The 26,016-nt window shown below is 47.6% G+C and overlaps 2 protein-coding genes and 1 long non-coding RNA gene across 12 annotated transcripts in view; 1 reads left to right on the forward strand and 2 right to left on the reverse strand.

Annotated features, from left to right (window-relative positions):
• The first annotated feature begins 17,261 nt into the window (after window positions 1–17,261).
• SELENOM (selenoprotein M) lies at window positions 17,262–21,437 on the forward strand. The gene is made up of 5 exons (XM_072599912.1): window positions 17,262–17,561; window positions 19,897–19,932; window positions 20,045–20,079; window positions 20,575–20,653; window positions 20,821–21,437. Exons 1-5 carry the CDS (start codon window positions 17,277–17,279, stop codon window positions 21,010–21,012), a joined length of 627 nt encoding a protein of 208 aa, XP_072456013.1. The 5' UTR covers window positions 17,262–17,276; the 3' UTR covers window positions 21,013–21,437.
• On the reverse strand, window positions 18,863–19,720 carry LOC140499013 (uncharacterized). Its single transcript, XR_011965244.1, has 2 exons — window positions 19,637–19,720; window positions 18,863–19,485 (listed from the first exon to the last, which is right to left on the reverse strand). It is a non-coding gene; the product is annotated as an uncharacterized lncRNA (long non-coding RNA).
• A 712-nt stretch (window positions 21,438–22,149) lies between the features above and the next one.
• The window catches only part of SMTN (smoothelin), a 38,216-nt gene continuing 34,349 nt past the window's right edge, over window positions 22,150–26,016 (reverse strand). For 5 of the 10 annotated variants that reach the window (XM_072599902.1, XM_072599903.1, XM_072599904.1 and 2 more), the window contains one exon: window positions 22,150–22,760. In XM_072599902.1, coding sequence (XP_072456003.1) covers window positions 22,317–22,760 — 444 coding nt within the window. In that variant the 3' untranslated portion in view covers window positions 22,150–22,316. The remainder of the gene's footprint in view (window positions 22,761–26,016) is intronic. The other 5 variants (XM_072599909.1, XM_072599910.1, XM_072599911.1 and 2 more) reach the window with 1 other exon arrangement.

The following is a 26,016-nucleotide window of genomic DNA, read 5'->3' on the forward strand; positions in this document are numbered from 1 at the left end:
TCCTCTTTTTTAAAAAATAAGGTCTGACTCTCTGGGAGGAATGGGCAGAGAGGGGGACAGAGGGAAACATAGGGGATGTAAAGACAAAAGATATCAACAAAAATGTATTGTTTTTAAAAAGAGAGATCAACCCACTACCTCAAGAATCTTCAGCGGCTAACTGTTACCTACCTAGAGGATACAATACAAACTCCTTTGATGGCTCTTAAAGCCTCTAAGATCTGGCCCCAGTCTCCCTTTCCAGTGTGTACATTATTTTTTGTGCCTTTTGCCCTCACTGGCCTAAGTGTGACTCGCTGAACCCAGTGTTTCATCTCCTCTCTCTTGTACTTTGCCCAGGCTGTGCTCCATGCCTGCTGTGCCTTCTCTCCTCATATCCATCTCTTAGAATCCCAAGCCTCTACAGACTCAGCCCTGCATTTCTAGTTTCCCTGGGGGCTCAATTGAGAAGCCTCAGTAGGCACCTGGAGAAGGGGGGAGGTGGTTATTGTGTGGGACAGTGGACTGAGAACCAGAAGATCTGAGTTCTAATCCTGCTTCAGCCTCACTTGATAACCTTTGTTTGTCGTTCACGGCTTTCCAATATTACCCTCTACCTTCCAGGCAGAATAGACAATCCTTTACTCAGGTTCCCTAATCCCTACCTATCCTTTAAAGCCCAGATCCAACTGCACAGCTGCCTCCTCCAGGAAGCCCTCCCTGATCCCTCTATTTGGTAACGATCTTCCTGTCGTGGATCTCATATAACCTTTGGATGCCTCCATCTGCACTACGTTGTGATGCTGCTCTCCAGTGCTCATGTCATGGTGCATGCCAAAGCTTTCCCTTTTTGGGTCATCCCCAGAGGATCACAGCACCTCAGACTGAGAAGAGACCTGCTCGGCCATCTGGTCCTCACAGTTCTGAGCAAACAGTCCCTCCACAGTACCCTTGGCCAGTGGAAAGCCACTTTCTCCTTCTCACCTCCAGGTGGTGGGAGCTCACTCACCAGCTCCTCTTCTGCTTCGGGACAGGCCTCATCATCGACAAGTTGGCCCGATGTCAAACTTAAATTTGCCTATGGACATGGCTGGAAAATGCCCCCAAATACCCTACCTTCTAAGCTCTTAACTGAGCTCCCTGGGTCCTCTCTCTCCTCCCTAATCTGTCCTCCACAGAGTAACCACATTGATATTCCAAAGATTCAAGTCTCCCTATACTGTTCTCCTGCTCACAAAACTCCAGGGTCCTCTTCGTGCCCCTCAATTTAAATACAGTCTCTCCTGCCCTCTGAATCCCTTTCCCATCTGGTTCTGGGTGACCTGTCCAGGCTCATCACATGCATCTGCTCTTCATGTACTCTATGTTCCAGATCAACAATCTGTGCCCTATGCTTCTCATACAACACATGACTCCCACTCCCCGTTTCTGGGCCTCCCCTCCTTATCTTTGCCTCAGAATCCACGGCCACCCTCCAGGGTCAGCTCAAATGCCAACCTCTAAGAAGCCTCTCCTAGAAAAGGGAAGCAATTGATTGGAGGATTGGGGGATCAATTCATCCAATACCTCTGCACAGTGTCTGTGATTCAAGATATAAAGTGAACTAACATGAATATATAAATATTGCATAACAGTGGGTAAATACTTAAAGGATATGAGCAAACAGTTCTTACTAGAAAACTTGCAAAGTATTAGAAACTGTTCCAAATCACTCATGAAAAGAGAAATATAAATTAAAACAGTAATTGGAAAAGAAGGCAAAAATGGGAATTGTCAGTGTTGGTGGGATCATGGACAGCTAGGCTCATGTTGCTAGAGCTGTAAATTGGTCCAACTATTTTGGAAAGGAATTTAGAATTATGCAAATAAAATAACTGAAGTGCCCCTATCCTTTGGCCTCTAGATTCTATTGCTAGGCATATACCCCAAGGAGGTATATCCTCCATAAAATCCCCCATAGACACCAAAATACTTGTAGCCAAACATTTTGTGGTAGCAAAGAACTGGAAATAAAGGAAGTGCCCATTGACTGGGTAAAGGTTAAATAAAAATGAGTGTTCTGGAACCCACTTGACTCTTCAAGAACCTATTGTTACATTTTGAGAGGGAGCAGTCATATTTCAGAAACTGGCAAAGGCTACAAATCAAGGTTTGATCTACAGTTTTGTTGATTGTCTAGGCTTAAGTGACGGCTCAAATCTTCATAATACAAATTAGAGGTGTGTGTTTTCATCCTTTGTTGCCAAAGAAGACAATGCCATCAGAGAAGTAATGACATGACTTGCCCATGACTTTGTCTTTTTGAATCAGGGAGGGCTGTGCAGGTCACCAGCCTCACTTCTCCTCCAGAGCCATCTGAATCCAGTGACCAGATATATTCATCAAGATGACTGGAGAGGACCCAGGATGAGGCAATTGGGGTTAAGTGACTTGCCCAAGGTCACACAGCTAGTGAGTGTCTGAGGTGAGATTTGAACTCAGGTTCTCCTGACATCTGCACTGGTGCTCTATCCACTGCACCACCTAGCTGCCTCTCAATAAATTAAGCTTTAAAGTGAGTTACTTTTAAGGAGTGAGGAGTGAAAATTCCACCCCACTCCCACTCCCCACCCCCCACTCCTTCAACTCCACCCAAAAGAGCCAGTTGTTAAATATTTACCAGCACATTCCTGGGTACACGAATGTAAGGAAATATTACTGTGTTGCAAGAAATACTGAATATGACGAATTCAGAGAAGCATAGAATGACATATTGAGCTGATGCAGAATGAAGTCAGCAGAGGCAAGAAATGGTATATTAAAAAAAAACTACAACAATCCACTTGAAAAGAACCACAGCCACAGAACAATTAAAACAGGATGTTGTGAAATCATCAAGAATAAGCTGGGCCCCAAAGAAGAGACGGGAGGAGACACCTCCCCCAATTCCTGTGGAAAGGGTCGCTTTCACTGATTTTTTTTCTTTTCCTCTTTAAAAGAAAAAAAAATTCTCTGTTGTAAGGTATAAGCCACCTTGGAGAGAGAGAAAGGACAGAGGGGAAAATGTAAGCAATGGAAAAATAAATGATAACATTAAAAGTCTATTTTTAAAATTTTTAAATAATTTAAGTTCCTCATGGGCATAGACTGCTTTTTCTTTGTATCCTCTGTACTTAATAAAATGCTGGGTACTTAGCAAGTGTGTAATGAATGTTTCTCGGTCGCTGGAAAAAAAAAGATTGCTACAAACCACAATAATAAGCCAAATGAAAATCACAAAACCCTCGAAGTTTCATCTCACCTAATGAGCTGGCAAAGATGATCAATAGAGAGAATTGGTCCATGTTGGAGGGGCTATGGAAAGACAGGCATTGTTGGTGCAGTTGTGAATTGGTCCAAGTGTTCTAGAAAGAAATTGAAGTTTCACCAAGAAAGTGACTAAAATGTCCAGGTGTTTTCACTCATACATACCACGACGAGGCATGTACCCTGATCAAAATACACCAAAATGCTTCTAGCGGCATGTGCTTGTGGTAGCAAAGAACCAGAAACAAGATAGGTACCTACTGATTAGGGAATGCTTAAAGAAATTGTGATACATGAATGTAATGGAATATTACTATGAGTGATCAGTCTGGAGAATTCAGAGAAGCTTGGGGAGAATTCTATGAACTAGTGCCAAGGAAAGTAAGCAGAAGCTGGAGAACAGTATATGCAATGACTACAAGCAGAAAAAAAGGAGAGGAGAGAAGAGAGGAGAGAGAGAGAGAGAGAGAGAGAGAGAGAGAGAGAGAGAGAGAGAGAGAGAGAGAGAGAGAGAGAATCAAAACTGAAAGTTGAGTAATTTTGATGACCAAGTTTGACATGAAGGAGAGACATGTGAATGTACCTCCCTACCTTCTTTGAGGAGGTGGGAGACTATGGGTCTGGAATGCAACATATACGATCAGACTTGATAATGCTTCGTTTTCCTCAACTGTTTTTTTCCCTTCTTTTTCTTTATTCAAAGGGATGGCCGTTTGGATGGGAGAGGGGGAAGGACATCTTGGGAAATGAAAATGATGTAAAAACAAAAGCTATCAATACAAATGAAAAAAATATTTAAAAAAAGAAAAACCCTCCGCACCACCTGCACTTTGTGAACATTCAATTCCAAGCCCCATTATATGAGCTATTTTTATGCCTTTTTGTTTGTTTCATTGTGAGTTCGCATTGTAAGTTATTTTGTTGTCATTATTTTTAAATAGTCCACTAAAAATATTCTCCTAAGAACAGTAGCATGAGAACTTCTGATCTCCCCAGTCACCAGCGGCATCCGTCCTGGAAATTATATTTTGTAGAGAGTGTGTATTTATTATTAGGTGCTCGTTTTAGCCCCCAACCTACCTCTATAGAATGTAAGTTCTTTGAGAGCAGAGACCATTTTTTTTCTCCTCAGCATTTCACATAGTACCTGGCACATGGCTGTTGTTGTTGTCATTTCAGTCTTGTCTGGCTCTTCATGACCTCATTTGGGGTTTTCTTGGAAAAGATACTGGAGAGATTTGTCATTTCCTTCTCCAACTTATTGTACAGACGAGGAAACTGAGGCCAACAGGGTGAAGTGACTTGCTTGGAGTCACCCAGCTAGTAAGTGTCTGAGGCTGGATTTGAACTCAGAAAGACTGAGTCTTCCTGACTCCAGGCATCCACTGTGCTAATTAGCTACCCCTACCTGGCACATAGGTGGCCCTTATTCAAGTTGGCTGAATGAATGAATTATAACTGTGATCTCAAGGTCCCTTTTGGCCTTGGCTAACCCACTGGAATGTGACTAGGTAGGTAGGTAGGAGACCTTACCTTTATCCCTGAGCAGAGTTTTGCCCCCCTCTCTCCCCTTGTCTACACTGGAGAGTGGGGGGGATTTACAGAGGTGTTTGGTAGTTTGGGAGTCAAATACTCTAAATGTGTATAATGACCAAGTGTAACCTAGACCTGGAAGCATGGAGTATACTCACCAGGAGTCAGAATGGTGTTTCCAACAGGGACATCCAGAACCCTGGACCAGAACCCTGGATACTTGAGTCCAAAGAAAAGATTAGTATCTATGATGTTAGCTAACCAGGAGGAGACCTTATTCTGTGTCTTGAACTTAGGGACAAAAGATGTCTGTCTGGATGGTAGGTTTTTTTCTAGAGGAGACTAGAAAGGAATAGACAGGCTTCTCCAACAACAAACGAAGATTGGTTTTCTCTTTTTCCGTTTCTGGTCATGTGGCTAAGACAGGAGCAGGTGTTTTCCAAAAAGGGCCAAAAGAACATTCCAGCCTTTAGGCAAACAGTGTCCAGCAGAGACCACAAGCCTAAGGGAGTCTATGGGTGAGTGAGCCCAGTGGAAACAGTGTGGTGACATCATCAAAAGACTTCAACAGTCTTGCTGTAGGCATGAGCTGACCCTCCACATATGTATCCTGGTCACATGTTTCCTGTGTCTATGCCTCTTTGTGATGTTGCCAGGAACACAGCAGGTGCTTAATAACTGTTTATTAACTGGAGAGCGTATTTATGGGACAAGTGTCCCAGGTTCATGGGTCAGATACTCTCTTGCAATGCTTTTTTATTTGCCATTTCATGAAATACCTTTGCTATGAACTAACTGGGTCCTGTGGCCACTAAAGGTGAGTAAGCATGCTGATGGGGGCTTGTGAGCTATGACTCCACAGAATACTTTCAGCCTTAGAAAATTCCTCTAGTCCAGGAGACCTGCCTTGTAAGTTATGAGAGCCTCCCTATGCCTCAGAATGATAAAAGGAGAAAGTATATGCACTAGGAGTCAGAAGCCCTGGGTTCACATCCTGACTCCCACTTACTCCCTCTGGGACTTTGGGGAGGTCATTGAACCTCTTCAGGTAGACAAGATGGCCTCTGAATCCTTTCATCTCTAAATCTATGATTCTAAGATCTTCTGACTCAAGGGGCCCCACAAGGAGGGGGACCTGGTCCTCTATAATGTTCCCATTTCCCCACAAAGCCCCTAGCTTAGTAGGCATTCAGTAGGTTATTAGCTGACCTAATGAAAGAATGACTTCAAGAGATGGAGTAGTTCAGTAAAAAGAAAGCTGGATCTTGAATATGAGGATGTGAGTTCAGATCTTATTCTTCTTGCCTACGGGCTGTTTGACCTTAGGCTAAGTCCTTTAACTCTCTGAGTTTGTCTCATCTGTAAAATGAGGAGATTGAACTAGCTGATGTCCAAGGTTCCAGCTCCAAATCTGTGAGGATGCCACAAAGTCACTTCCTCTCTGGGCCTCAGTTTCCCCAGTTGTAAAGTGGGGCAACTATATGCATGCTAATGATCATCTTCCTGTAGCTGTCATGAGAAGAGTGGGTCCTGGTGGACTGGGCTCTGGAAACGGGAGTAAAGAGAATTGGTAGATTCTCTGTGTCTGGAAGCTGCTGGGTATAGAGGAGACCTCTCAGCCAAATGGCCTGAGCTGAAAACCTGAGCGGGAGCCTGGAGGCCTTACCTGGAAGGTCCCAGGCCAGAGGGAGATCTGGGGCAGGCGAGACTGGGGTTGGAGACAGACCTGGGGCCCCAGGCTGGGGGGAAGGGGAGCTGCTCGCAGGATCTATATTTGGGCAGCTGGAGCTGTGACTAAGGGGCTGTGATAACAGGCTCCGGGCTCAGGATGGCAGCACCCCAGGGGGGTTGGGAGGGGCCAGCTGCCAGAAGGAGATGGGGGGAAGGGGGAGGGAACAGCGGCTGCAGTGAGACTGAGCCCTCCCCTCCCAGCCTGGATTGCTTTCTGAACCTCTCCTCCGTCCACTCCAGGACTCGAGCAGCCATGGGGGTGGGGAGGCTGAGGGGGAAAGGGAGGGGGCACAGAGCTACAGTCAGGTGCTCTGGCTCTTACATCTCACTGCCCCATTCTCCTTTGGTTCTGGTTGCACCCACAGGAGGTGGGCAAGTGCCTACTGGTTGGGTGATCTTGGCCAAATCACTTGCCTGTTCTGGCCCTCAGCTCCAAGATGATATATCGGTCTTTAAGATCTCTTTCAGCCTCAAGATCTTAGAAGAGCATCTCAGTCTCTCCCTGGAGGCCACAGGCTACTGTCTGACTGGGAAGAGAAAGAGGTGGCTTAATGGCCCTTGGAGACTCCATCCCTCTCATACAAAGGGGCCTCTTGAGAGTATGGTTGGGCACAGCATCTCCTGAGGGACTGTGGAAGATGCTCTGGGTGGCACGGAGCAGCAGCCGCTGCTCCACTTAGTCTCTGGCTCACAGTGCCCCACTGCCTTTCTGAGTCTCTGGACAAGGCCTCAGAGACAAGATATTTAGAATGGGAGAGACCTTAGAGACCACTAAAGTCAACTCCTTCATTTTACAGATCAGGAAACTGAGGCCCAGTGGGTTCTATGACTTGCTCAAGGTCACATAACTCCTAAGTGCTGAAAGTAGGATTTGACCCTGGTTCTTTCTAATTCCAATTCTGGAGTTCTACTTTTTGAATGTTACAAGTTAAACTTCTTATATTTAGATAGAAAAGCAAGAGGTCCATAAGAGACATAAGTTTCCTGCACAAACTTCTTTTTCTGTTCTACTATGGATTTAGTCTCTGGCAAGTTCAATTTTTTTAAAAAAAATTATTTTTGTAAATAATGTTTTTTTCCATTTACATGTAAAGATAGTTTTTAACATTTTTTTAAAATAAGATTTTTGAGTTTTAAATTGTTTTCTCCTTCCCATTCCCCCTCTCCAAGATGGCAAGCAATCTTATATAGGTTATACATGTGCAGTCATGTAAACATATTTCCATGTGAACCATGTTTTCAAAGAAAACACAGAACAAAAGGGAAAAGCTATAAAAAAAACCCAAGACACGAAACAAATTAAAGTAGTCTGCTTTGATCTGCACTGAGACCCCGCAGTTCTTTCTCTGGATGCAGATAATATTTTCCAGTATGAGTCTTTTGGAGTTGTCTGAGAACCTTGCATTGCTGAGAAGGGCTAAGTCAATATCACAGTTGATCTTTATACAATGTTGCTGTTACTGTATACAATGTCCTATCCTATTCATATAAGTCTTGGTTCACATAAGTCTTCCCAGGTTTTTCTGAAATCTGCCTGCTCATCATTTCTTATAGCACAATAATATTTCATCACAACCATACACCACAGCTTGTTCAGTCATGCCTCAATGGATGGAATCCCCTCAATTTCCAATTCTTGGCCACCACAAAAGGAACTGCTAGAAATATTTTTATACAAACAGGTCCTTTAATCTTTTCTACGATCTCTGACATACAGACCTAGCAGTGGTATTGCTGGGCCAAATGGTATGCACAGTTTGATAGCATTTTGGGTATAGTTCTAAACCACTCTCCTGAATGGTTGGTGCTTTATGTATTACACCACACTGCTTCCTTCCCATTTGGCCTCACAACACACCTTTGAGGAGGACAGGTGCTACTATTATCCTTATTTTGCAGATGAGGAAACTGAGGCCAATAGACACTTATTCAGGGTTATGAGCTGCTCAAGTATCTGGGGCTGCGTTGGAACTCAGGTCTTCCTGACCCAGGTCCAGCCTCCTATCCACTGTGACACCTAATTTTATTGTTTCACAGGTGAGGAAAATGACATCTCTGTTGGGCAAATGACATGCCCAGAATCAGCCAGGCATGGCAGACTCAGGCAGAATCAAAGCTAGATCCCCTGATTCCAAATGTGATACTCCTTTGCATTGGGCCAAACTGATTTGTCCTCAAAAATATTACCCTACCACTAATGAAAAGAAATGTCAGGGAAGGTGGCCTAGCCATACCAGATCTCAAATTGTATTGTAAGGCAGCAATCATCAAAACCACTTGGTACTGGCTAAGAAATAGAGTGGTAGATCAGTGGAATAGGTTAGGTAGATAAGACACAGTAGTCAGTGAATATAGCAGTCTACTGTTTAATAAAACCAAGAATCACAGCTTCTGTTTATAAGAACTCACTGTTTAACAGAAACTGCTGGGAAAACTGGAAAATAGTGTGGCTGAAACTGGGCATAGACCAATGCTTGACATTGTATATCAGAATAAAGTCCAAATAGGTATACGATGTAGGTGTAAAGGCGGATACTATAAACAAATCAGGGGAGCAAGGAATAGTTTATTTATCAGATTTATGGAGAATGGAGGAATTTATGATCAAACAAGAGACAGAGAACAGTATGAAGTGCAAAATGGATAACTTTGATTAAATTGAAAAGTTTTTGCACAAACAAACCCAATGCAACCAAGATTAGGAGAGAAGCAGAAAACTGGGAAAGAATTTTTGCAATCAGTTTCTGTGATAAAGGCCTCATTTCAAAAATATATAGAGAAATGAGTCAAATTTACAAGAATACAAATCATTCCCCAATTGATAAATGGTCAAAAGATATGAACAGGCAATTTTCAGAGGAAGAAATTAAAGCTATCCGTAGTCATATGAAAAAATGCTCTAAATCACTATTGATTAGAGAGATGCAAATCAAAACAACTCTGGAATACTTTGTGCTAAAAGAAATGATGAACAGGAAGACTTCAGAGAGGCCTGGAAGGACTTATATGAACTGATGCTGAGTGAAATGAACAGAACCAGGAGAACATTATACACAGTAACAGCCACAGTGTTTGAGGACTGTTTCTGATAGACTTAACCCTTCACAGTAAGGCAAGGACCTAAAACATTCCCAAAGTACTCATGATGCAAAATACCATCCACATCCAGAGAAAGAACTCTGGAATTGGAATGCAGAACGAAACTGACTATTTTCTCTTGTGTTATGTTTTGTTTTGTTTTGGTTTTTCTCATGGTTTCTCCCATTTGTTTTAATTCTATGCAAGATGACTAATGTGAAAATGGGTTTAATATAATAAGAATGCATGTGTAGAAACCATATAAGATTCCATGCCCTTGTGGGGAGGAAGGGAGAGAAAATCTGGAGCTTATAGAAGTGATTATTTAAAACTGGAAACAAATAAATTAGTAAATTTGGGGGAAAAAAGAATAGCTTTGAGCAAATAAGTCATTTTGACTGTCACAAATACCCAAATTACCTACAAAGGACATATAAAGGAAGATGCTATCCAAATCCAGAGAAAGAACTGATAAATAGAAGTATGTGTAGAATTTCATATACATACATATATTTATATATATATGTATATGTGTTTGCATGTAAATATAGCCACCTTTAGATCTTTAGGATGGGGGGAGGGAAAAGGGAAAAAGAAATTTACATAATAACTTTATTATATATTTAAAAAGAATAACATGTTGTACATAGTAGATTTGCAATTTCATGTGAAATCATCTTTTTATTATACTATGTTATAGAAATGCTTGTTTTGCTCCATAAACTAAAAATAAAGTAAATAAATAAAAAAATATTGTCCTACCTCCCTCATGAAGTCATTGTGAGTGTTGAACAAGAGAAGACTTTTTGGAGAGGTCAAAGAGGGAGAACCATAGAGGCCCCGTCTGGGCTTAGTGCCCTAAAAACTCTGGCATCCCCACCATTTCCGCATTCTAAGGCCCCTCCCAGCCCTGACATCCCCTGTTCACAGGCCCTCCCAGCCCTGATATCCTATTTTCACACGACTATACAGGGGACAGTCCAGCAGCAAGGAACTAATTAGCTCATTGTCTTTACACAGATGCACTGCTCCCCTGAGAATGCTTCGCTTCTGTCTTTTTATTATGGCCTCTTAGTGTGTCCAAATGAAAGCTTTTAAGGGGCCTTGGAAGAGTCTGAGAGAGGCGGATGTAGCTCAGACACCACAAATATCATTTCCCCAAAGAGTGGCCCCAAGGATCCAATGGGATGATACAAGCTCAACTTCTGAGTTTGGTGTTTACTATTGCCCTACCAGGGACCAATGTGAACCTTCTTGGGTCTCACTTTCCTTCTCTGTAAAATGGAGTGGATAATCCGGAAGGTTCCTTTTTCTGTCTCCTCCCTGGCACCATGCCCTAGAGCCCTGCTTGCTTTTGACTGGTCAGTGCTCTGTCTAATGAAGCTGGCCCTGGGGTCATGCCACCTCACTTTCCTCCTCTAGCTTTGGGAACACTCCCATTCCTGGAAACTAGGAGTCAATCCCTGGGCCTAGGATTTCACTCACTAACCACCCCTGTGCTTTATGTACTCTATGGAATGGAAGCTTTTTGAGAGCAGGGACCATCTTTGCTTTTGGTGTGTGCAGCCCTATCTTTTAGCACAGTGACTGCATGTAGTAAGTGCTTAATAAATGCTTTTAAATCCATTCATTCTAAATCTGTGAATCTGTTATAGGGAGGTTTTCAAAAAGAAAGTCACTTCCTCTGGATTCTTGCTGCTGCTTCTTTGGGATACCTCTCTTGCTACTTCCTGGGGCTATCCATCCATCCATCCGTCCATCCATCCATCCATCCATCCATCCATCCATCCATCCATCCATCCCTCCATCCATCCATCCACCTATCTGTCTATTCATCTATTTATCTATTTATCCATCCATCCATCCATCCATCTGTTGACCCATCTATCCTTCCATTCATATATATATCCATCCATCTATCTGTCTATTCATTCATTAGTCCATCTATCCATCCATTTATCCAACTACACATAAATCTATTTATTCATCTATCCATCTACTATTCCTCCATTTATCCATCCATCCATTCATCTATCCATCCATCCCTCCCTCCATCCATCCATCCATCCATCCATCCATCCATCCATCCATCCATCCATTCATTCATCTATCCTTCCATCCATCTATCCATCCATCCATCTATCCATCCATCCACCTATTTATTCATCCAACCATTCATTCACTTATTCATCCATCTACCTAAGCATTTATTAAGCACCTACTATGTGTCAGCCACTGTGATAAGCACTAGAAATCCAAAGACAAAGATGGGACGGTCTTTTCTCTCAAGAAATCTTTGATTTCTACTGGGGAGAATCACACAGACTAATTACATCAGTACAAATTCTATACAAAGTAAGGTCAATGGATGGAGAATATTAACAAGTGAGGGCGGAGGGTGCTGTTCCTGGACCCCTTAATACTCTGACTGGGTTCTGAGGAGGGTGCTCACTATGCCTTCTCTTAATGGGTGGTCACAGAATGGAAGATGTCCATACTTAACCTCCTGTTACAGCAGCCTAAGATGGCATTCATTTTCTTGGTTGCCATATCAGATGGTGCCTATGGCATGTGAGGTCCTCAGATCTTTTTCATCTGAACTCTTGTCTAGCCATGTCCCTCTCCCCCTTCTTGAAGTGATGAAGGTCCTCCTTGGATCTCACACTTGGCTCAACAATTATTTGAAACCTAGACGATCGCAGGGAGCTGGTCATGTGTTCTGGCCTGGGAGGTGGACATATGTGACTCAGTGAGGGAGTCCTGGCTTGATCTCAGTCCCTGAGACTTCGGGATTGAGACCCAAGGGGTCTCTCCTGTTACATATTTATTAAACTTCCGTGTGGGTGAAGCACCCAGGACCCAGTTCAGCTCACGAAATGTTTATTGAGCACCTAGTATGTGCCACGCATTGTGCTAGGTACTCTGGGGATACAAGGATACAAACATTTATGAGCCCCCTAGTATGTACCAGGTACAACTCTAGGCACTAGGAATGCAAAGGGAAAAGTGAAAACAGGCCCTGCCCTTGGGAAATACAACAAACACACAGATTTGTATGGAAATGTTAATTTGAGGAAGAGTGAGAGTCCCTAGGATTGAGGAGACCAGAAAGCTTTGTGTGGAAGAGAGGACATGGTCTCACTGGTGTTGGGGCTCCCTCTAGTGGTGCAAATCCTAACCCAGCCATGCCTACGGGCACCATCTTAAACGCCAGGCTGGGAACATTGAACTAGAGCTGGTAGAGGCCTGAGGCTACATATTCAGCTCCCTTGTTTTGCAGAAGAGGAAACTGAGGCTAAGAGAGGTAAAACACCTTGTCCAGCTCACATGGGGAGCAGGTTGGCAGAGTTGGGATGTGAACTCAGGTCCTGGATTACAAATGAATCAATCTATAAACCCATATTAAGCACCTATCATGTACTATGGGTTGGAGACGTAAAAAGAGGCAAAAGATTGTCTCTGCCCTCAAGAAGCCTACATCCTAATGGGGGAGACAACATGAACGTAAATGTACACTATTATGTGAAATATACCATTATGTGTAATATACCAGTATGACATAATATGCCATTATGTGTAACATACTACTAACAGAGGGAATAATAATTTCCTCCTTTATTATTAACTGTTATCACTATCATTGACTGACTATTGCTGTTATTAACAATTAATATTATTAACAATAATTAACAGAGGGAAGACACTGGAATTAAGAGACATGCACTCTCTCACCCAACAAGCTTTTATTAAATAACAATTATATTCTAGCCCCTGAGGACCCTTTATATGCCCGCATGTACATACATACGTCCTCACCGGACTTCAGTTCTTTCATAGCAGACAACACATACACGTGTGTTGGGAGCTTAGTCACGGAGCACCCAGCTCTTAGGATCATGCAGAGAGTTCTCTGCCTGATTGAGTCTCCTGTGTGGGCTTTGGACTGTGTACTCCTATTCTATTACTGTTTCCATTTAGCTTACTGTGGGACTTACCGGCCTCACTGCTGAGTGGGATGCAAAGGACTCCCACAGGGATAATTCAGTCTCTTTCACATCCTGCTGTGTTCCAGTGAGGAGGTAAGAACTGCTGTAAACCTCCAGGTGAAGACAGCACCATGAACAAATGGCCTTGCTGATGCTGATGAGAGGCATCTATTTGTAAGGGGCTATTGGAAATGAAATAGACTAGGCTGGGACCTTGTGGGCTTTGCTTTGTCAGGAGAGTAGCAAGGGTCTAGGAAGTGGAGTCTGTGCCTGAGCTTGGCCCAGTGCACCAGGGTGATGATGAGGAGTAAATGACTTCATCCAGCCTAGATGGGGATTGATATACTGGCACAGACTCTATCCATTGGTTACATGCATTTGGAAGGGAACTTAGAAATTTGAGCTCATTCTTCCCAAAGATGAAGTAGAGGGAAGTGTGCCTTTAGTTCAGAGGGATGGGTTTGAAAATTACTTTCTTGTTATATCTTCTCAGTAAATACTCCTTTTGTAAAAGTTAATTGATGCTCATTGATTAAATGATATGCAGGCACTAATCACATGATGGTATGGATGAAACAGAGGAGATGTTATTGGAACTGGATGGATGATATGAAGAGATGATTGTCTAACAAGCAGTTGATATTGGGGAGAATGACCCGGAATGGGAGTTTAAGTCAGCATTAGAAAAGAGCCTCAACCCCTCATGGGTACCCTAGTTCTTTTGCAGATATAGCCTTGCTTTGGGAGCTGACTTACCAGTTCAAGTGAGAGTCAGGATAAGGACTCCAGAGGGGATACAGACAATATATATAAGAACAGATAAAATAAATAAGGGAGAGGCTCACAGAAGAGAAAATGGAAAAAAATATAAAATGTAAGAGTTTTTGTACAAACAAAACAGTTGTAGTTAAAATCATAAGAGAAACAGGTAGCTGGGGGTGGGAAAATCTTTGCTGCAATTTTCTAAAGGTCTAATAATCAAGATATACAAAGAACAGGTTACATTTTATTTAACTAAGAATTAATCCTCAGTAGATAAATAGTCAAAGTATATGGACAATCAGTTTTCAAAAGAAGAAATGTAGGCTATTAACAACCTGTGAAAAAACATTCTAAATTCCTTCAAATCATGTCAAGTTAAAATCCTCCAATTTTCTCTAAATCATATCAAGCACTTACTATGAAGGCACTGTGCTAAGTTCTTGGAACACAAAGAAAGGAAAAAGAGTGTCTATAATTAGAGAAATGCCAAATAAAGCATCTTAGGTTCTACCATTATATTGGCAAAGATGACAAGAGGAAAATGACAAATATTGGAGGGGCCATGGAAAATAGGCACACCTGTCCATTGTTGGTGGAGCTGAGAAATGGTTGGACCTTATGAAGCTAATTTGAAGTGATGCCCTCAAAGTCACTAAACTTTCCATGCCATTTGACCTTAGCTATATCCAGTAAGAGATCAAAGAAAGAGTGTTGCTGTTCAGTTGTGTCCAACTCTTTGTGACTCCATTTGAGGTTGTTTTGGCAGAGATTCTGGAGTGGTTTGCCATTTCCTTCTTCAGCGCATTTGACAGATGAGGAAACAGAGGCAAACAGAGTTAAGTGACTTGAGCTTAAGTGTCTGAGGCCATTTTTGGCTCCTCCATAAGACTCCTCCCTAAGAGGAGTCTTCCTGACTCCAAGCCCTGCTCTAACCACTGAACTGCCTAAGGGCATCCATATCTGCAAAAGTATTCTTTTCATAGTAGCCTCAAACTGAAAACTAAACAGATATCCACTTATTTGGGAATGCTAGACATTTTGTGATATACGTTGTAAAGGATTACAATTGGGCTACGAGGAATTACAAAATGGGTGGTTTGAGCTGGAGCTGAGGAGACATCTGTGACAAACTGAGTGAGACAGAGTAGAACAATTTATCCAATGACAACAGTCTAAGGACAAACAGCTTGGAAAGACTTTAAACTCGGATCACTGCAATGGGAATCAGAAGCGCAGAAGGCCAAGATGAAACTCACTCCTCCCCCACCTCCCAGATCGCTATGGTCCCCAAAGGCACCAGGAAACATTCATATTGTGACACTGTTAATGTGGGGATTTGTTTTTGTAAATTGTTAGGAAGATTTTATTTTTATTTTTTATTGTTCAACTGGGGGAAACAGATAAAATTATTTGGAAACTCATGAACTAAAATGAATTTTGGAAAACAAAGAAGGGAAAAAACGTACAAAATACAGAAGCAGTTTAATAGAAGAGGAAAGTAGGGAGAGAAGATACTAGCTATTGGGGGAAATCAGGAAAATGTTCCAGAATAGTTTGGGAGGACATAACCCACATTACTAGAGCACTTCAGGTTTACAAACCTGTTTCCTCCCCTTCACTTTGTGAGGCAGCTAGGGCAAATATTCTTTTTTAAAAATTAAGTAATTTATTTGTTTTCAGTTTTTTACAATCACTTCCACATATTTTCCCCCCTCCCTTCCCCACTTTGCCCCCTCCCTGCCCCCTCCCTCCTGAGACAGCGTGCAATCTTACATAGGTTCTACACATACATTCTTATTAAATACATTTTCACTTTAGTCATGTTGCATGGAAGAATTAAAATGAATGGGAGAAACCGTAAAACAAAACAAAACATAACACAAGAGAAAACGGTCTGCTTCATTCTGCATTCAGACTCCATAGTTCTTTCTCAGGATGTGGCTAATGCAAATATTCTTAACCTTATTTTACAAATGAGTAAACTGAGGGAGGCTCAGAGAGAGGAGTGACTCACTGACCTCCCTTGCTCTAAGGCCCCTCCCATCTCTGACACCCCCTGTTCCCAGGCATGCCCCCCCCCCCCCCCCCCCCAGCTATGACATTCTCTGTCCTGTGCCCCCTCCCGGCCCTGACATTCTCTGTTCTGGAGGGCTGCTGTGATTATAATTACTCTCGGTCTGAGGCTCTGCAGGGGACTTCCCCCCTCTGCTGACTAGAGCTGGTACTGAAACCTGGCCCTTGGGTTTTGACTTCTCATTTGCCTCCCTCCCCCTTTTTCCCCATCAGAAAAGTACTCTGGTGATGGGCTAGGCTGAAGGGGCTAGGACGGGGGGACTAGGCTGATGGCTCCAGGATGGGGGAACAGGATGGCGGGACTAGGATGGTGGGGCTAGGATCCAGGGCTTAGGCTGAGGGGGCTAGGGTGGGGGGCTAGGACGGAGAGACTAGGCTGAGGGGTTAGGATGGCGGGACTAGGCTGAGGGGGGCTAAGTTCGGAGGTTAGGCTGGGGGGCTAGGATGGGAAGGTTAGAGGAGGGCTAGGATGGGGGGACTAGGCTGATGGGGCTAGGATAGGGGGGCTAGGTTCGGGGGCTAGGTTGGCGGTCTAGGACAGGGATAGAATTTAAAGGCAGCAATAGAGTTAGGGTTAGGGTCAGTGTCAGGGATGGGGGGCTAGGAGGGAGATTAGGAGACAAGGGTTAGCACGGCCGCAGCACAGGAATGAGGGCCGGGGAGGGGGCTGTGCAGGGATGAGGGCGGTCGACCCGAGATGTCGGGAGTCGGCCCTAGGAGGGTTATGGGCCAGGCTCGGAGGAAGGACTCCCCGCAGCGGTCGCCTCCTAGAGAGCACTCGGAAAGACCAGATGGCCAGAAGGCGGTGTCTCTCCGGTCTGGCCCTGGCCCCACCCCGCTCCCGGAACTATGACGTGGCACTCCCCCTCCCCGCCAAGCCCCCTCCTCCCTTCTCCATTCTCTCGCCATCTCCATCCGATCCGGCCGGTCGCGCCAAGCCAAGCTCGGAGCTCGGCTCCAGCCCGGATCCCCACCCCAGTCCCTGCCCCCTCCCCGACCCCAGCCCCCGGCCCTGGTCCCCCCTCAGCCGCTCCCATGCGTCGCCTGCTGCCGCTTATCCTCCTTCCCGGACTCTTCGTCGCCTTCCAGCCCGACTGGAACAAGCTCCGCGGCTTGGCCCGGGGCAGAGTGGAGGTAAGGGCCTTCGCCCAGCCCCCAGCGGGGCTGGTTTCGTCGGCCTTCTTCGTCCCTCCAGGACCCCGGCCGACCCCGGGAGGTGGGAGGGGTCCCCACGCTTCCCTGGGGCTCCCTGGAACTTGTGGTGTGCTCCCGTCCCTCCAAAATCCCACCTCGGGGCCCTCTACTGCTTCCGGGGAAGTCTAGCCCCCTAAACATGCCACTGCCCCTCCAGAGCCACCCCCACCGCCCTGGCCCCCCCTATTCCTCCCTGGGTCTCCCAGCCCCCCGTAGTATGCCCCCATCCTTCCAGAACGCCACCTGGACTTCATTTCCCCCTCCCTCTCCCCCATTTGGAACTGAAGAGCGGCTCCACATCCCTCCCCCATCCCTACGTTCCCAGAAACCGCGCCCACTACATCCCTCTACTTTCCTGCCCGAATCTCTGGATACTCCCCCCCTCCAAGAACATCCTCGCTCCCTGAGGCCCCCACTGCCCCCTGGGACTCTGATCCCCATATAGAACTTCCACGCAACTCTACCCCTTGCATTCCTTCCCAAACAGATCACTATCCACCCCCACCTCTTTCTTCTGACACTACCTCCCACCCCGTTCCCTCTCTCAGCCTCTATTCGTTCCCCAGAACCCAATCCTTCAGTACCTCCCGTCTCAGAAGTCTCATGGCTTCTTACCCTAGCCTCTTCGGCTCTTCCTCTTCTCTGCGGACCACCTGTCTTTCAATCGCTCTGCAGTCTGGGAATTTCCTCTCTGGGGTTCTCTGTTCTGCCCCCCTCTCCCTGCCTGGGCTCCCCTCAACACGCCTTGGCTTAGTGACCCTAATTTTGAGTCAGGGGCTGGGGAGGTGAGGCCTCAGGGATGAACAGGGACTGTGGGGTCCCCAGGATGTTGGAGAAAGCCCAAGCTGAGCTGGACAGTTCCCCATGCAGCCTCTGGGAGTGTGGCTAGCAATCACTCCCTGCAAGTTCAGGAGACCTTGGTCTAGCCACTGAACTCACTGGCTGACCTCAGAAAAGTCAATTCCTCTCTTAGGGAAATGAGACACGGAGGTGACTCCTACTTTTCAGTTCTATGGTCTAAAGATGTTGCCATCGAACTTGGAGCCAGGAGATATGGGGCAGGAAGTATGGTTCAGGCGACCATGCAATGGCTGGCTCTGAAGTCAGGGGTCTGGGTTCGAATCCACTTCTGATACTAGCTGTGTGACCTGGGGCCTGTTTCCTCATCTGTAAAGTGAAAGGGTTGGCCTGGATGGCCAGTGAAACCCTTTGCAGGTGTGAATCACGAGGGTACCACGAAATGACAACCATTATGTTTTTATTATTCTAGTATTTGAGTGCCAGGAAAGAGCTGGGGGAGGGGAGGTGAAGAGGCAGGTGGAGGGAGCAGATGGCAGCCCTCCCTAGGGCCTTCCTCTCCCCACAGGAAGTCCCCATGGGGCAGCCCCCCCAGAGGTGCCCTCTCTGCACCTGTGGTTCTGGTTTCCAGGGTTGACTCTTCATACCTCAAGAGGCTGATGGGATGGGAGTGGGGAGGGGAGCTGGCGGGCATCCGAGGTGTGGGTCGTTTGTCTCCTCTGAAGCTGGGCCTTACCGGGTTAAAGGGAGCTCTTAAACCAGTCTGACGCATAGTTCCCTATCGTTAAAGTCTTTACCCCTTGGTGGGGGGCGCGGTGTGTAGAAAGAGGTGTCAGGTCAGTCTTTGGACTTTTGAGTTAGAAGATCCTGGGTTTGGATCCCAGTTCTGCTGCGCACTTGATCCCTTGACCTTGGGCAAGGCATTGTCCTTTTTTGGGCCTCAGTTTCTCCTTAAGTGGACTGGGTGACCCCCATCCATGCACTGACATTAGCTGCGTGACTATGGGCAAGTCTCTTCTCTGGGCTGAGTTTCCTCTTCTGTGAAATTAGGGAAAGAGTACGGACCCTGAAAAAAAAGAATGACCTCGGGCCTTAGCTGAGAGAAATTCACGAATTTAGGCAGATGACGTCACAGACCTTCCCTTCCCCTGCACCCCCAGGCCTCCGTAGGCCTCAGGTGAAGACCCCCCCTACCTTAAGACGAGAAAAGTACCTACGTGCATCGGTAGAGTGAAGCTCCCCCCAATCCAGGCCCATTGCTCTGCCCTCAAGGAAGATACCCCTCCCACCCCGAGTTTCCCTGGAAACCAGTGATGTCATGTTGGGTTGCCACGGCAACCAGATAGTGAAAAAGAATGGTCCTTTGGAGTTTGCAGGGGCCACCCCTGTAGGCCCTAGCCACTGGGCATCTGCTGGGTGGGGATCGGGGCGGCTGTGTGACAGGGGACCGGCTGACCTCTGGCTTTGTCCCTGGCAGACCTGCGGAGGATGACAGCTGAATCGGCTGAAGGAGGTAGGGTCCTGGCTGGGGCAGGGCTAGAGAAGAGGGGACTCTCTGAGCCGCTGGGGGAGGGCTGTGTTTAGGGGCTGCTGCTGATCACTTCCCCTTTCTCTCCCTGCTCCAGGTGAAACTCTTCGTCACCCAGGACGTCCCTTACTAGTATCTTTTCTCAGCAGGAAGTGGGGGCGGGAGGCAGGAACCCTGGACAGCTCTTACTTGCCCCTCTATTTCTGTTCTTGGTAGCTGCTGACTCTCAGTTCCCCTCAGGGCCCTCTCCCACTCCCCAGGCTCTATAAGGACAGTCTTCCACTGGAGGGGTGGTTCCCCAGAAGGCATCTAATGAGGGGAAGCAGGTGTCTGGGATAAAGGCAAAAATCTCACTAGGGCAAAGGGTTCTTCTCCTTGGAATTAGCCCCCCTGGCCTCCTACTTACAGTCCCTCCGTTTGGGGCAAGGGTAGCTGGCAGCCCCTCATTCCTCTGACCTGAGCAATGGAGCAGCCAGCTCCGGCTCCTGTCCTTCTGATTGGGCCGAGGGACTAACCAACCTCTACTCCCCAATTCCAGGCCCCTTCAAATCAGGGCCAGGTCAGGCCTCCCACTCCTCCAACCCTTCTATGTCCCTTCCTCTACTCCTTCCTTAACTCTACCACCAGTCACAACCTGGTGATGAAATACCTCCCTGGAGCCGACCCTGAATTGGTGCTGCTAGGTTACCAGTATGAGGAGCTTGAGGTGAGACCCCATCCCATACACACACAGGGGGGGTGGGGAAGGCCCTCCCTGTGAAGATTTAGCACAGCTAGTGGGAAGGGGGGCACGGCTGTGGTTCAGTCTTGAGTCTGTTCTGTTGATTCCCATTATCCTGGGATCCACTCTGACCTTTTTTTGCTCCTTTACAGAGAATTCCCCTCCGTGACATGACCCGGGAGGAGATCAACCAGATGCTGAAGGATCTGGGCTTCTATCGGAAACAAAGTCCGGATGCCCCTGTACCTCCTGAGTTCCAGAATGCCCCAGCTAGGCCCCTGGAAGCAAAGGCACCCAATCCAGTGCCCCATGGGGATTCACTGCCTACACACCTGGACCTCTAGGCCCATGGACCATGGCCCCCACCCTAGCTGGCAGCTGTGAAATGGTGTTGCATGCTGTGTTCCCTAACGAGTTGAGGTGCCAGGGCCATGCCCATGCTCCCAAGGGAAGGTCTGGCACACTGCTGGGACCACCCACACACCTCAACTTGCCTGGCAGTGCCCCTTGGGGGTGGGAGAGTGGCTATCTGCTAGAGTCTAGGAGAAGTGGCAAGTTGGTCTGCATGGGTGGCATTGGGACCCTGTCCACAGCACCCTGCCCCCACGTCATGTCACCAAGGACAGGATGAAGCTCTCAGCTCAAAGGGTTACTCTTGCTGAGGGCAGATGGCTGCGTCCTTGGGGCCAGGCCAGGGGTGTGTGTGGAGGCTGGGGCTGAGGTCTTTCCCTTTCCCTTGTGCAGTAAAAGCCCCCATTCCAACCTGCAATGCCTGTATGTCTATGTCTTTGCCCTTCCCATCACTAGTCTAGGAGGTACCAGGGACTTTGGAAACTGGGCTGGAATGCCCAGGCTGAGGGTGACTGCCGTCCTCTTCTCACAACTCCCCCAGATGCCACATCAAGATTCACTCTCAGGGGCAGTACATAGAGCACCGGCCCTGGAGTCAGGAGGACCTGAGTTCAGATCCTTACTCAGACACTTACTAGCTGTGTGATCCTGGGCAAGTCACTGAACCCTGATTGTCTCCAAATGAAAAAAAAAAGATTCAGCCCGAGTGACCTTGGACAAGTCTCTCTACCTCTGGCCTCTGTAAAAGCAGTGGTTTAGACTAAAAAGCCCCTGAAGTCCCCTCCAGGTCTGGACTGATGGTCCTGTGACCAGGGTCAAACTCTGGTGACCCCAGTCAGGATCCCACCTGACTCTTATCCAGCCCTCTGCAGAAGGCAGCCTGGGCACAGGTAGCCCATAGGGGAACAGTGTGGGAGGGGGGCTGGGCATACCTCACCCCTCTGGGAGCCAACAAAAAGTCCCCCACATGTGTGTTGGGGCGGGGGTGGGGGGGAGTTCCCTGGGATCTGGCTGGTTCCCCCCACCCCTGTGCAAGTCAGTGTGGTGAGGTAGCCATAGAACCAGTGTCCAGGCTGACAGTGACTAGCTGGGTGGCCTTAAGCAAGTCATAGCCCTCTGCCCGTTGGTTGGGTTGGAAGACACCTATAAGGCTTGTTGCCAGCATCAGTCAGAGGAGTGGCAACTCCCTGGCTTGCAAGTTGGGCACCTTGCCACCTGTAGACCAGCACTGGCGCACAGGGTGCCCCCCATGAGTACCCAGCTTCCTCTTTAATTACTCTGAGTGACAAGGAACTCACTACCCATTAAGAAAGTCCTCCTCCTCTGTGTCAGGAGGCTGGGCGGTGGTCCAATGACAAGGGAGGCCAGCTGAGAACGAATAATTTATAAAAACCGTGAAACGCTGTGAGTAGCTGGGGTGCCGGCTGTGGATGGGGACGGTGTGGTGCCCGGGGAGGAAGTGTGCCATCCTGTGAGCCTTTATCCACACGGGGGGAGAAGGAAAGTGGCAGTGCATGGGCGGGGAAAGGCTGCCTCTGCTCTGGGGAGAGAGGGCTGGGTGCACGCACGCGGGGAGAGGACGGGGACACCCTAGAGTTCTTTTTGTCGTAAACGTAGCTCGTGACGTCTCAGGTGGTTGTAAAGGGACTGCACGTAGGTGAAGACACACTTGGGGTCCGGCTTCTTGCCCATGATCATCATGTCTTCCACATCCACCAGGGGCACACAGTCCACCAGCACCCTGCAGGAGTTAGGGGGAAAGGGGCAGGGAATGCCAGGGTGAGTGAGGGGCTAATTCTGCTCTGCCCTTCCCTCCTGCCCCTCCTGCAGGCCACAGCTGAAACCTGGCATCAGCTACTTAATTTTCTGGGCTAATCCCTTCCCTGGGCCTCAGTTTTCTCCTCTGTAAAATGGGGAAAGGGGTTGGAGGAGATGATCCAGATCCCTCCAGCTCACTCTGAAACTGACACTGAAATGGGGTGAAGGGACATCAGCCAAAGAACTAAGGCCTTACTGACCCTATTACCCCCTGCCCCTTCAGGTTAGCAGTGAAGGAAGGGGAGGGACAGGCCAGGAGGCAGCCGAGGGCCTCAAAGGGAGGGCACTTTGATGGTCCCGTGGGCAGGACCATCCTCTCATATTCCCAGCTGGGACTAGACGTTGGAAAGTACCTGGGGCCCCCTCAGCTCTTCTCTAGCTCACAGATGCAGACCTGGAGGCTGGGCTGTGGCAGGCCTGACCCAGGTGGCCCATGATGGGAGCAGGGGCAGGGTAGGTGGGAAAAACCCTTTGAGTCAACACTGGATGACCCCTGGGAGAGGTTCCAGCACTTTCCATCCCTCCCCACAGACAGGGCACTGTAGCTGGGAGGCAGAGCTCGGCCCAATCATTTGATGAGAAGGCACCTCAGAACTATCCAACCCAACCTCTTCAGGAGGCGGCTGGGTTTCCCAGTGGTTAGTGTCACACCAGAATTTACAAAGACCTGAGTTCAAAGCCTGCCTCAGACGCTTGCTAACTGGGTGACCTCTGGCCAAGTCACTTTAACCTCTGCCTGCTTCAGTTTCTCCATCTGAAAAATGGGTAGTTCTGAGTCTTAGGGCAGTGCCTGGAACATAGTAGGCACCAGAGAGACATTAGCTATTATTACTGAGGAAATTGCAGGTCCAGTTCCTCTTCTGAGCCTACCAATGGTTACAGTCACTGCTGTCCTGATGGCTGTGATGTCCTGGGGCAGCCCACTCATCTCTCTTGTGGACTGTACGAAGACGTGGTAAGGCTGTCCCTTTCATAGGGTGAAATCTGCCTCACTGTATCCCCTGATGGGGGCCGAGCAGAGCTAAGCCAAGCCCTCTCCCTGCCACAGCTTCTCTTCCTTAGAGACAGTGTGCCAGCCCTTTTTAGATCCTGGCATCCACCACTGGATGCAACCCTGCTGCTGGGGACTGACCACAGCAGAGGCCAGAGGGAGAGACAGCTCCCTCTTCGTGGCACCCACGACCACATTAGCTCTCTTGGCACCTTGCCTGCCACCCTATGACGATCATTTTTCATCTCGTAGTGTCTGAAAGTTTACAAATCGCTTTCTTTTCAACAAGCCCAGGAGGTGGGTCATGGCCCCATTTTTAAGTGGAGTCTCAAGGGGAAAGAAACTTGCCCCATAGTAAGTGTCAGAGCAGTAGTTCAAGTACAATTTCCTCAATTCTAAGTCTAGTGTCTTTTCCATAATGCCACATAGTTTGGATTCATGTTGAACTTGTGGTCCACTGCAACTGGCAGCTCTTTCTCCCCTGGAACATCTATGTACTCATACCTCCGCTATCCTGTGCTCATGGAGGGGATGCTTTTTACACGCATTCAAACCTCAAATCAATCTCTACTAACTGTCCCAACATTCTGGGGGGGGGGGGGGTTGAAATTTTTTTGGATCCTGATTGTAAGCCATATTAAATTCATATCAAATGGAGAGGCAGCCTGGGGAAGCAGAGAGGGCACAGGATTTGGAGGCAGCAAGACCTTAGACATGCTGTGACCCTGGGCAAGTTCTCAGTTTCCTCATCTGCAAAATGAGGGGGTTGGATTTGGGGGTCCCTATTGTCTCCCCAATTCATATCATGTGCAAATGTGATGATGGTGCCATCTCTGCCATAGAATTCTTGACTTCTGGCTAACCAGAGACCCCTGGAGCCCATCCAAGCTGCCATGGAAACACTGATGAAAGCTGTTTGGGGCTGGTTCTGAAATACCTAGCTTCTGCCAGGTAGTCCACATCTCTCCATCATTTCCATTAGAAGAGCCTGAAGAACTCTTATCAAATGCCTGGGAAACGGAGGGAAGCTCTTTCTCCAGCCTTTCCCAATCTAGCAACATGGCCACCTGGGCTGCCAACCAAAGAACCAAAGGGTCTGACAGGAGCTTCCCTGAAGTCACCCTGCCTAGCTGGGATTGCTGCTTTCCTTTCTATCTGCTCACACACCATCCTTTTAATGACATGTTCTGAAGTTTTACTCCCAGGTTTACAGATGCTATTATCCTCCCTTTTGAAAATGGGGACATTTGCCTCCTCTAGCCCTGGGCCTGGAGAAGGAAATGGCAAACCACTGCAGTATCTTTGCCAAGAAAATCGCAGGGTGTCTCCCCCTTTTGATGGTGAGCTCCTTGAGAGATAGGCCGGTAGGGCTGCACGGGTCATGAAGGGTCGGATGTGACCGAAGGACTGAGTCCTGAGGCACTTCTCGTTTCTAGACCTCACAGGCAACCTGTGGAGCCCTCCTTACTTTACAGATGAAGAAACTGAGGCCACGAAGTGTCTGCAGACACTCTGGGAACACCAAATCCACTTAAGATAAAACCGAGACCGAGGAGGGCGCTGGCAGCAGATGGAGGACTAATTACCCAGATCTCCTGACTTTCGGCCCAGGACACTCATTACCCTCTTTGGGAATGGGTCCCAGACCCAGCCCAGCCTCTGGTAAATCAATCAAGCCGTATGAGGACGTGTGTTTATCTTTGTTTGGGGATTCAACTGTTGCCAAGTAACTGAGCTTGTGAAGAGCTGGAGCCTATGGTGTCTTTGGGCCCTTCTTGGGGCTTCAGATCCCTGCCCCCACCCCATGAAGGTCTTGGGCCCCGGAAGGGGCTGTCTGTGCACTACCATTGATGGCTCAGGGCACACGCAAACCAGAGCCACTTCCAGGGAAGCCAGGCCCCAGGGCTGTCTGTGAGGCCCCAATGATGCCCCCTGAGTCTGGTGGGCTTGTTGCAATGGCTCTGTCTTGGACTGAGTTGGCCAGTAGGCCTAACTCTTGGCTTGGCGTGGCAGAATTCAGCAGCTTCTGGTCTTGTAGGGTAGAGGGGGACAGGGCACAAGCTGGGGAGGGGGGGAGCAGGAGGCAAGAAGAGGGCTGCTGACCTATGACCAGTAGGAGAAGGGACCAGAGCCCTAGCTGGAGTGCTGGAGTGGAAAGCCTGGGCCCAGAACCAGGAGAATTGGCATC

The sequence above is a fragment of the Notamacropus eugenii genome, chromosome 4, assembly GCF_028372415.1.
Source record: "Notamacropus eugenii isolate mMacEug1 chromosome 4, mMacEug1.pri_v2, whole genome shotgun sequence".
Lineage (NCBI taxonomy): Eukaryota > Metazoa > Chordata > Mammalia > Diprotodontia > Macropodidae > Notamacropus > Notamacropus eugenii.